At 41.2% G+C, this 12,293-nt stretch overlaps 1 protein-coding gene and 1 long non-coding RNA gene across 7 annotated transcripts in view; one reads left to right on the plus strand and one right to left on the minus strand.

The window, feature by feature from the left end:
- Nucleotides 1-235: 235 nt before the first annotated feature.
- Nucleotides 236-1,279, minus strand: LOC140594192 (uncharacterized). The gene is made up of 2 exons (XR_011994796.1): nucleotides 844-1,279; nucleotides 236-689 (listed from the first exon to the last, which is right to left on the minus strand). It is a non-coding gene; the product is annotated as an uncharacterized lncRNA (long non-coding RNA).
- NRDC (nardilysin convertase) overlaps nucleotides 1,242-12,293 on the plus strand; it is a 92,590-nt gene continuing 81,538 nt past the window's right edge. For 4 of the 6 annotated variants that reach the window (XM_072723980.1, XM_072723982.1, XM_072723981.1 and 1 more), the window contains exon 1: nucleotides 11,380-11,440. In XM_072723980.1, coding sequence (XP_072580081.1) covers nucleotides 11,412-11,440 — 29 coding nt within the window. In that variant the 5' untranslated portion in view covers nucleotides 11,380-11,411. Of the gene's footprint in view, nucleotides 2,268-11,379; nucleotides 11,441-12,293 lie in introns of those variants that run through there. The other 2 variants (XM_025991838.2, XM_025991839.2) reach the window with 2 other exon arrangements.

The raw sequence follows: 12,293 nt of genomic DNA on the forward strand, positions 1-12,293 counted from the left end.
GTTGAGTAAATAAATGCATGCCTTGCTATGTGGGGTGTTATGTTATCTCCACAGTTGGGTAAACTCTAAGATCCAGAGACCTCTTTTTAAAGGGAAAAACTAACAGGTCACACTTCAGACGCAGCCTTTCTTTGTTCATAGTCATAAAATTCTAGTTACTGGCTGAATCCAAAGATTCCTTACCTACAGTATTATTGCTGTGACAAGTAAAAACAAAGAAAACACCCTCAAAATAGACTTGTCACTCCAGGTATTTATTCAACAACAATTACTGACTGCTTTGCAGAGTACTGATTGGGCTGTTATGCTAGGAACTGGATGAAGAAAAAACATTTCCCTGAAGAAGGGCAATTCAGAGGAGTTCTTAGTTTAGAAAGTTCCTGAAAAGATGGCTGAAAACAAACTGGGATGTTTGAACAATATTTTTCAATTAATTTATCGTGTCTGTTGTCCGAGTTCAGGTTTTCATCATCTGCCTGAATCACTGCACTTACACGTCCCAACTCCTTATTTGCTTATCCTGCATTATTTGTCGTCACAGCACTCACTGTTGTTCCAACAGATCATTGATTTTATTGTCCGTTTACACCGTCAGAACCTAAGCCCCAGGGCGCCGGGCTGGCTTCGTTGGTACACATGCCACCCTGCAGCTCAGCCTGAGTTGGAGCCCCACATTGCGGGTAGTTTACCTAAAAAAGTAAAAAAAAAAAAAAAAAAAAAAAAAAAAAAAAAAAAAGTAAAAATGCCAGCCCCATAAAGACAAGTTTGTTGTTGTTTTTGTTTTTTGTTCATGACTGCATTCCCTGAATCTGGAGCTCAGGAGGCCCAGAAAAATTTAAGTACCTTTAACAGTCATCAATACCGCTTTCTGCGGTATTTGATCCTTCTCCCTTCATTTATATGTATTTCTTCCCTTTATGTGTGGGGATCTTTGGCTTCATGGTGTCGGCACATCGGATCTTGCTAACATGTCGGTTTCAGGAACAGTCTGAGTGACGGCCAACCTAGTAACATTACAGGCAGAAAAAAAACCTCTGGAAAAAAGTACATGAAGGAAGCAGCCAGACGCAGGCGGCCACTAGACAGAAAGCCGGCGCAGCCAGAGGCCGCGCGGGCCGGCGCTCGGACGGAGCCCGGTTCCGCGGGGCGGAACTAGCGTCGCGCCGGTCGCCCCGCCTCCTCGGGCTCCGGCGCCGGCCAAGGTCGCCGCGCGGTCAGCAGGAGAACCGCGGGCGCCCAGCGCCGCTTCGCGGCCTCGCAGCTTCCATCCGGCGGCGAAAAACACTTCCGGCGTCCCGCTTTTACGTGCTGAGTCACGGCCGGAGGCTAAGCCCTGGGTGTGAAGGACGGAACACAAAAAAATGTATAACGGGGTAAAAAAAGTCTTGGGAACTCATTTTCTCCACTCGCTTCTCAATTTTCTCCGCCGGGTAATATTTTTCTCAGAGGCGCGGAGCATTATCCTGTAGCCGCCTCACAGCGACGCCCCGCGTTACGTCATAAACGCGGCGCCAGCGCTTTTCTTCCCGTCGTCCTCCGCGCCACTCTCTCCGCCTCTTCTTCCTTGCCCCGCCCACCCTGGGTTTCCCGGTGCTCCGAGTATCCGGCCCGGTCTCTTTGGTTCCTTTTATTCCGTTTCCATTGGTGGTTTGCATGCGCGTGACCTCCTTTCTTGCCTTCTGATTGGCCAGAGTCGGCAGCGTCATCGGCGGCCGGGCGGGCTAGGGATGAGGGAAGCTGCCGTGAGGCAGACCGGATAGGGGGAGGGGTTCAGGCCTGTCCTCCCCTGCGGCTGCGGCAGCACCAGCGCCAGCGCCGGCCGCTGCCGCCCCTGGAACGCGGAGGAGGAGGAGCGGCTGGAGGAGGAGGAGGAGGAGGAGGTCCCCGGCGAGCGGGATGCCCATCGCTCCGGCTTAGTGGTGAATGCTGAGGAGAGTCGCGGTTGCTGCAGTCTGTGCCACCGGGGGGAAGTTGTGGTGTGAGGCCGGGCGGGAGCTCGCAGCGCTGTGGAGAATCCGGGCGCGGGGTCTGTGCGAAGACACGGCTGCTGCCAGACCCCTGCCCCCTCCGACCATGCCTGGAAGGAATAAGGCGAAGTCGACCTGCAGCTGTCCCGACCTGCAGCCCAATGGGCAGGATTTGGGCGAGAGCGGCCGGGCTGCCCGTCTGGGAGCTGATGAATCTGAGGAGGAGGGACGGAGGGGGTCTGTTAATAACGCCGGAGACCCCGAAATCGTCAAGTCTCCTAGCGACCCCAAGCAGTACCGGTGAGGCGTGGACCGGGGAGGCGTGGACCGGGGAGGCGAGCCGGGCGCGGGCCCCTCGGTTGCTGACGCCGTCACTTCTTGTCTCTGTCTCCTGAAGGAGCGAAAGGGGCTCTTCACCGCGAGCGCTTCCTCGGGCGGGGGCGGACAGGGCCCTCGGGGCTTCCGTGTGGTGTCAGCTGGGCAGGCCGGGAGGCTTGGGCCCTGGGAGGAGTCAGCGCGTTAGACGGGGAAGGGCTGCTCGAGTCGTTTTGACGTTCGCTACAGCAAGAGTGGAGGGTTCTCTGGAGGCGGCGGTCTGGGTGGTGCGGGAGCCCTGGCGTTACGTGAGGGAGTTTAATCCTGGGGAGGATGTTTAAGGGGCAAATTATCACTATCCAGAAATAAGCAGGTGCCTTTGGTTGAAAGAGGGGGTAAAACTAATGCGGTGGAAGTTAGAGGATGGTGCGGCTTAAGTAAAAGAAGGCGGGCATCATAGCTGGCCTAAGATGAAGGGGCTGGTTTCCCTGGGTTGTTCCTCATTTACTAGAGTGTTTGGGGATCTCTTCCAAGGTCTTGTTAGAGAGGACTTGGCGCTCAGTTGGGTGAGTCATAGAAGACACTGTGAGATTTCTTCGAATCCTGAAACTGTCTACTTTTGTGCTGGGATCCTCCAAACATCTCTAATAGCTGGTGGCTTAGTACCATCTGACTATTTCTTTCAGAGGTAGCTTATTTCATACAATGTTGTGACTGTGATGTTTTGTAAAGAGAGATCGTATTGTCCAAAAACTTCATTCTCCAGCTTGAGGAAATTAAGATCTAGAGAGTTGGCTTCTTGCTTAGAATTACACAGCTAAGTAACAGCTGATAATGAAAACCCTGTCCATTTGACACCAAATCCAGTGTACCATTTGCTGATTTTTATAATGTTCTTACTCCTATGGGGTTGGAAGGTGAAGGATTCTAGATCCCAATTTCTTATAAGCCTCTACAGTGTTAGAGCAGGAAAGAACCTTGGAGATAATCGTTTCCACTCCCCATTTCTCCCATTTGACAGATGACTGAAACTGAGGTCTGGAAAGAAGTGATTTAGCCCCAAGTTTAAGACTGGCGTAATTTCTCCTTTCACTCCCAGTCTAGGATTAACAGTACACAACTCCTTGTGCTGTTTTTTGCGAGCTGCAGGGTCAAGAAATCTTTGTGGATGGGCTAAATTTTCTCTTTTTCTCATTAAAGATGAGAGTGGTTGCTTTAGTAATATGTGAATGAACAGATTGAAACCTTGATAGAAAGTGCTTACTTTCCAGATTAAATGTTAAGTAACAGCTTTAGCTTTTACTGCCTGTATGAAATTACATATTAACAACTGATGTTTATAGAATATACACTATGTGTCAAATACTGTACTAACTGCTTTAGATATTTCATTTAATGATCTCATTTTGGCAAGTTTATATCACAAATGCTTACATATTACTGTGCACCAGGCATTGTGCTCTCTCAAATCTTTTTTTCTTTTTTTTTTTTTTAAGATTTTATTTATTTATTCATGAGAGACACACACACACACAGAGAGAGAGAGAGAGAGAGAGGCCAGAGACACAGGCAGAGGGAGATCTCCAGTAGGCTCCATGCAGGGAGCCCGACACAGGACGGGATCCTGGGTCTGCGGGATCACACTCTGGGCTGAGGGCCGCACTAAACCGGTGAGCCACCCGGGCTGCCCTCTCTTGAAGTTTTTATATGTAGAACCAATCCCTCGTTTCACTGTATTTCAGTAGGGTTTTGTACATGGCCTGTTACAGTATGTATCCATCATATTATAACTATATGTCTTTTGAATGTATGAATAAGCACCAGAGGCAGACCTGATTAAAGGAATATTATGGTGAAATAATGCCTGGAAAGATTTACTATTAAGTAATAGCTTGTGGAATTTTACATATGTATACGTGTAATTTGTATTCAGCTTTTTTTGAAATGTTAAACCTACCTGCAGGATATCTTTTTTTTTTTTTTTTAAGGGATCTCTGTAGGTGGTAAGTGTTGATTTCCTTCTCATCTGCAAGAATTAATTTTTATGCTGAAATCCTTTAAACATCTCTAATAAGAATTAAGGGGCTTCAGGTTGGGAACTGCTGTTCAAATCTTTATTGGTGTAAAGGGGAAGGAAATTCTAGATGGACAGAATTATTTAGTGCAGTCTAAATAGTAAATTATTTTAATAACGAAGAGCACTCTGGAAATTTGGATTGACTTAAGTATAAAACACTGGGGCACCTGGCTGGTTCAGTCTGTGGAAAATGCGACTTTTTTTTTTTTTTTTAAAGCTTTCATTTATTTATTCATGAGAGACACACAGAGAGAGGCAGAGACCCAGACAGAGGGAGAAGCAGGCTCCATGCAGGAAGCCCGATGTGGGACTCATCCCAGGACTCCAGGATCACACCCTGAGCCAAAGGCAGATGCTCAGCTGCTGAGCCACCCAGGTGTCCCAAGCATGCAACTCTTGATCTTGGGGTTGTGAGTTTGAGTCCCACGCTGGGTGTAGAGGTTATTTAAAAATAAATTCTTAGGGGATCCCTGGGTGGCTCGGTGGTTTAACGCCTGCCTTTGGCCCAGGGCCTGATCCTGGAGTCCTGGGATCGACTCCCACGTCGGGCTCCCTGCATGAGCCTGCTTCTCCCTCTGCCTCTGTCTCTGCCTCTCTTTCTCTCTCTGTGTCTATCATGAATAAATAAATAAAATCTTAAAAAAATAAATTCTTAAAAAAAAAAGTGTAAACACTTTTCTTGTTTAACCAGTTTGTAAAAAGACCTGTGTTTTTCTGTGGGGAAGGGGAGAACAATATGAAAAGGTTTGCAAGCTTTTTAATTTAAATTTGTTCAGACTATTAGAAGTGAGAAGACAGTTATCGTAATTAAATTCTCAATATGCTATAGAAAATAATGGATGTGCTGAAAAAGGTAGTTTATTTCTGAATGTTATATTGTTTACTATTATTTGCAGAGGAACAGAGGGATGTTCACAATTTAAGTGAACATCTGCTGGCTTCCCAAAGTTAGGAGTGGGGTGACACACTTCTGAACAGAAGCTCTAGGCAAATCTCAGGTATCAGAACATCAGAGAACATTCTCTTTTGTATTGGATGGGAAGAACATGGATTTATTCAGCTTTGACCTTTTCAGCTGGAACCCCTGGAATATTAATGCTTTTTTTGGTATAGGCAGTACTTGCAGTGTGGTATATACACCTTATTGGTAAGATTATAGATTCTGAGAGCTCCAGAGAGATCGTGTACTTAATTCATACTGTATAAATTCTAGGAACTTGGGACAATCCAACCTCTTGGTCTGATACCTGAATTTAAAACTTAATTTCAGTTGTACCTTCTTAGTCTTGTAAAGTGGAGACAAATTTGATCTTACCTTGTGAGATTCAAGCTCAGTTAACAAAGTGAGGGCTTCTAAGGTTAAAATACATTAATCTTCTGAATACTAATATGACTTTAATAAATGTATTTTTGTTACCATTCCTTAGACTGATTTCTTCAATGTGAGTTGATGGGCTGGTAAGAATAGGAACAGTCTTAACTAAAATGTTCCTTTTGGAAATAAGATTTAGCATTAAAAAGCTCTCAAGAATCTAGTTCATCTAGACTCCTGGTAGAGTTAGGGAGCAGATACTGGAGGACAAATGCATTAAATGTAATAGGTGCTAGGATGTGTAAGTATGGCATTTTTAGTCCTTTTTGTATCTAGTTTTCCATCATTACTTATGTGTCCTTGAGCACATTAACTTATCTCTGTAAGGCTGAAGATCTTTAAGGACACAGAAGAGCAGCCCGTAAATCATTGGAATGGAAAAGGAAGCAGGAGAAAAAAACTAGATGATAGTGTCCCCTCTCTCCCCTCCCTTTTTAAAATGAGGAGCCAGTGGAGAAAAATGCTTTAAGCAAGGAGTGATCATTATTTGATTATTCTGAGAAGTCAGCTAATATAAGAACTGAGAACAGTCTCATGGAGACCCAAGAAATTATTTGGCTCCAGTGAAAGCAGTTTCAAAGGAATGGAAGGAAACGAGATTGTAGTGAGTTATGAAGTGAGAAATTTTAGATAGTGAGATAGCCATTTCTAAAGAAGTTTTTTTGTTGTTGTTTTGTTTTTTTAAAGATTTTATTTATTCATGAGAGACACACAGAGGGAGGCAGAGAGACAGGCAGAGGGAGAAGCAGGCTCCATGTAGGAGCCTGACGTGGGACTCGATCCTGGGTCTCCAGGATCAGGCCCTGGACTGAAGGCAGGCGCTAAACCGCTGAGCCACCCAGGGATCCCAAGAAGTTTGGTTTTAAAGGGGAGATGATGAGGAAGTTCTAGGATGAAGTATTATATGGGGTCAAGGGATTTTTTTTTTCAAGACAGCAGAGAAGAGCATGTTTATTGCCTGAGGGAAATAAACTGGTAGAGAAGGAGAGGTAGAAGATACAAGTAATAATAATAGAGGGAACACAAAATCCTTAGATGGTTGTGAGGTGACAGGACCAGACATATTCATGAAGGGATTGGTTTTAGAGAAAAGGAGAGAAAATATCTTTATAAAAAATGGAGGAAGGGGTAATGAAGGGTTTGGATGCAGGCAGTTAGGTGTTGAAAGCATTCTTTTTTTTTTTTTTTAATTTTTTTTTTTTTTTAAATTTATGATAGTCACACAGAGAGAGAGAGAGAGAGGCAGAGACACAGGCAGAGGGAGAAGCAGGCTCCATGCACCGGGACCCCGACGTGGGATTCGATCCCGGGTCTCCAGGATCACGCCCTGGGCCAAAGGCAGACGCCAAACCGCTGCGCCACCCAGGGATCCCGAAAGCATTCTTTATAGACTTTTTTTTTTTGCTCTTAAAGTAGGCATTGAGGTTTACGTAAGTGGTTCTTTTTTTTTTTTTTTTTTTTTTTTTTTTATTTATTCATGAGAGACAGAGTCAGAGACACAGGCAGAGGGAGAAGCAGGCTCCATGCAGGGAACCTGACGTGGGACTTGATCCTGGGACCCCAGGATCACATCCTGGGACATAAGTGGTTCTTTAAGATGTTGTTGGAGAAGCAGTGGGAAACAGAGGAAGCTTTTAGTGGTGAAGGTTGAAATAGCTAATACAGAGAAGGGGTGAAGCATATTTGGGAAATACCAAGAGAAGTGGGTTATTGATCATGAAAATGACATAAGTTAAACCAGTGTTTTAAGGCATGGGTGGCTCACTTGGTTAAGTGTTTGCCTTCAGCTCAGGTCATCATCTCAGGGTCTTAGGATTGAGCCCCGTGTTGGGCACCTGGCTCAGTGGGGAGTCTGCTTGTGTGTGTGTAAATTGGTACAATCATTGGTACATAACTCACTACAATCTCGTTTCCTTCCATTCCTTTGAAACTGCTTTCACTGGAGCCAAATAATTTCTTGGGTCTCCATGAGACTGTTCTCAGTTCTTATATTAGCTGACTTCTCAGAATAATCAAATAATGATCACTCCTTGCTTAAAGCATTTTTCTCCACTGGCTCCTCATTTTAAAAAGGGAGGGGAGAGAGGGGACACTATCATCTAGTTTTTTTCTCCTGCTTTTGCCTTCAGCTCAAGGTCATCATCTCAGGGTCTTAGGATTGAGCCCCGTGTTGGGCACCTGGCTCAGTGGGGAGTCTGCTTCTCCCTTTGGCTCCCTCCCTGCTCATGTTCATGCTCACTCTTTATATATATCTGTCTCAAATGAATTTAAAAAATTTAAAAAACGATCAAGATAGTTTAGATCCATAGGATGTGACAAGACTTGTTTAAGAGGTAATTATAATTGTGTATCGAATGGTGTGTACTGATACGTGATACTAGTTTTTCTCTAATTGACGTAGTCCTCTTTTTACTTTTTTTTTTCTTTCCCCTTACTAACTCAGTTTAGCTAGGCTAAAAATCCATGGGTATTAGAGACCATGTCCTCTTGTTCACTCAGTGTTAAGCATAGTAGGTTCTTAAATAATATTTGTAGAATGTATAAACGCTTGAGTGCTCATATGCTATGCTAGGAACTCTTGGGGATATTCTGCTAGAATTTTTTTAGATTAAATTTGTATCCTGGCCTGTTTAAAAAATAATTACTTGATTTTCAGGGAAAATAAGATGAATTGGTAGTTATAGAAGAAAAAATATAAATTATACAAGTAGTAATAATATGTATAATAATATAATGTATTCACATAGAAGCTTGTGGATCTTGGCACATAGTTAGCAATCAAATGTTAGCTATTGTTTTAATATAGTCCAAATTATTAAATGATACTTGCAGCACTGTTTGTAGTAGCAAAAACCAGCAACAACTTTATTGTCCATTAGTTGGCTAAGGATTAAATTGTTATATGGTTATATAATGAAAATAATGTGGCCATAAAAAAAGAGATGGTTTTATATATTGAAATGGAAAGATGTCCTGTGATTTATTGTTGCATGAAAATATCTTGTTACAAACCAAAATATGTTGTATAATTCAATTTTTAAAAGGAAAAAATAACACCTTCTGTTATATGTTTACCTAAAATATAATTTTTTGTGTTTAGATATGTACAGAAGGGGGTTAGGAATGATAGTAAGGTGGAAGGAATTTGACTTGTTTTACTATCTTTTTAATAACCAAAAAAAGATCAGTCAATAAATATCATTGTAGGAAATTGAGATTAAAAAAAGAAAATTAAAAAAATTAAAAATCCCTATAATCATTCCATCCAGCATTAACTACTTGTAACTACATTTTATAGCCTTTATCCCTATGCATTTATAATTTGTGTATATATTTTTTTTTGTGTATATATTTTTTAATTGAAGTATAGTTAACATATAAGTTTCAGATATACAACTTAGTGATTTGACAGTTATATGTGTTGTCATATGCTAACCATAAGTATAGTTACTGTCACCACACAAAATTACTACAATATTATTAACTATATTCCCTATGCTGTATTTTTCTTCCCTGTGACTTATCTGTTTTATAACTGGAAGTTTGTACCTCTTAATTTCTTTCACCTATTTCATCTATCCCTCCACCATCTCCCCTCTGGTGATCACTAGTTGTTCTTTATGAGTGAGTCTGTTTTTCTTGGTTGTTTTGTTTTTCAGATTCTATATGTAAGTGAAATCATATGGTATTGTCTTTCTCTTGTCTTATTTCACTTAGTGTAATGTCCTATAGGTCCATCCATGTTTTCACAATTGGCAAGATTTCATTCTTTTTCATGACTTGAGTAACATTCATTATGCATGCATACCACATCTTTATCTATTCATCTGTCATTGGGTACTTAGCTTGCTTCCATATCTTGGCTACTGTAAATAATGCAGTAAATATAGGAGTGTGTAGACCTTTTTGAATTAGTATTTTTGTTTTTCTTGGGTAAGTACCCAGAAGTGGAATTATTGGATCCTATGGTACTTGCATTTTTAGTTTTTGAGGAATCTCTATACAGTTTTCCATAGTGATTGTACCAATTTACACACTCACTAATAGTGCATAATGGTTCCTTTTTCTTTACAATCCTTGCCTTGTTATTACTTGTCTTTAGCTATTCTGACTGGTGTGAGGTGATTTCCCATTGTGGTTTTGATTTGTGATTAGTAAGCATCTTTTCATGTTTCTGTTGGCCATCTGTATGATTTCTTTGGAAATGTGTTTTATTCAGGTCTTCTTCCCATTTTTAATCAGATTATATTTCGGTATTGAGTTGTAGGAGTTCTTTATTCTGGATATTAATCTTTAATGGATATATCTTTTGTAAATACCTTCTCCCATTCAGGAGGTTGCCTTTTTGTTTTGTTGGTGGCTTCATTCACTGCAAAAGCTTTTAGCTTGATACAGTCCCTGTTTATTTTTGGTCTTGTTATCCCTTACCTGGGTAAACATAGCCAGGAAAATGTTGCTAAGGTTGATGTCCAAGAGATTACTGCTTGTGTTTTCTTTTAGGACTTTAACGGTTTTAGTTAGGTCTTACATTTAGGTCTTTAATCATTTTGAGGTTTTTTTTTTTTGTGTGTGTGTGTATGGTGTAAGACTGGTTCCGTTCCATTCTTTCACATGTAGTTGTCCAGTTTCCCCCACCATTGTTTATTGAAGAGACTGTCTTTTTCTCATTGTATATTTTTGCCTTCTTTGTCATAGGTTATTGGCCATATAACCATATATTGGTTTATTTCTGTGCTCTCAATTCTATTCCATTGATCTGTGTACCTGTTTTGTGCTAGTACCATATTGTTTTGATATATATTTAAAAAATGGTCATGAACATTTGCTTATTATTTTTCAATATACTTTGTCTACCTAGTGGTCCATTGTGTAGATATATCATAATTTAATTATTACCATTTTATTAGATAGATCATCAATTTTCTTTACCTAAGAAGCCTGTTTATTCCCTGCAGAATCCTTTGGTAGTGAACCCAGTCATAGTGAATTTGGTAGGTATGTAGGGTAACCTCTGGTGATCTGGTCTATTTCAAGGATATTCTCTAATTAGGAGATCTGACAGACAAGAAGATTGGTTTATTTGGGCCTTCCACTCTGACCTAGGCCTCATATTCATACTGTTTCCCAGAATGAAGTCAATCCAACTTAGAGGAAACTGAGTAGATTATAGACTCCTATTATAGATCCTTTCTAGTATTGGGGGCAGGGGGCTGGAAGGGCTCAGTTATATGGTTGGACCAGAATTTAACTATTTCCAGAAGGGTAGGAAATAGATTGTAGTTTGAAAAGTTAACTTGGCCCTTTGGAGATGTTCAGAGAGATTTTATATTTTTATTACTACCACCAACAGTAATCTTGCTTCTTCTAATAATGAGAATTGGCATTTGTTGAATGCTTACTATGTACGAAGTCCTGTTCCAAGGAGTTTATGTAGATTATCTCATTTAATCTTCGTAGTAACCCTGTTAGGTAGTGCTCTTATTACATGATAGCCTAAAAAGCTGTTCTGTGAAAACACATTTTGAGCAGGTACTGAGCCCTGATTAGTACAAATATGGATTGTGTTCTCTTATTTGTTTCCTTCTAACCATAACTTCTTACCATAACAAACTCTAAGCTCCTCCATTTTTGGTTTCTTTCTAGCTTTATCTTCTGTTGTGCTGTTTCGTACTCTTGGCACATGCTGTACCCTCTGGTCCTGTTTGCCTTGTGAGTTGAAGCATTACCTCCTTTTGAATCCTTTTATGTATGTATGTAATCTTTGTGATCCAGAGTTGCATGCTGTACTGACTGAGCCAGCCAGGTGCCCCTTGTGAATTCCTTCTGACTCTTCAGTCTTTCCCTCTCACCAGTGAGTTATTTACAACTTTATATACATACCACTGTAGCAGTTTTTTTCAAGCTGTTTTATATATGTTTCATTTATCTTTCCCCTTATTCTGAAATTTTTGTAGGGAGAGGTTTTGTCTTTTTGAGTCTTCGCATACCTTTTCTTCTGTTACTAATAAATCATGTCTGTACCTCTAAGAACTCTCTCCATTTGTGCACTAGCTCCCATCCTCTCCTTATTGATGCTGTCCATCAATTATTCTAGCAGTTTTCCCCCTTCTGCATCATCATATTCCCCCTTTACTTTTTTTTATTCCCCCTTTACTAATCATGTCCATAAGTATACAAATATGTTGTAATTGTTCCTGTCATCAGGAAAAAGACATTTCTTTACTCCATATCCCCTCTGAGTTACGCCGTTCCAGCTACTCAAATTTCTTTTTATTTATAGCAAAGCTTGTTATAAGAATTGTCTATTCTTGGAGCACCTGGGTGGCTCTGTCAGTTGAGCCTCTGACTCTTGGTTTCAGCTCAGGTCTTGATCTCATGGGTTGTGGGATCAAGCTCTGAGTGAAGCTTCACGCTTAGCAGGGTGTCTGCTTGAAGATTCTCTCCCTTTGCCTCCCCCCCCCCCCATGTATGCACATGCACATTCTCTCTCTCTCTCATAAATAAATAAATAAATAAATCTTTAAAAAAAAGAATTGTACTTGAAATTTGCAGTTCAGATACT

The sequence above is a fragment of the Vulpes vulpes genome, chromosome 10 (genome assembly GCF_048418805.1).
Source record: "Vulpes vulpes isolate BD-2025 chromosome 10, VulVul3, whole genome shotgun sequence".
Taxonomy (NCBI): domain Eukaryota; kingdom Metazoa; phylum Chordata; class Mammalia; order Carnivora; family Canidae; genus Vulpes; species Vulpes vulpes.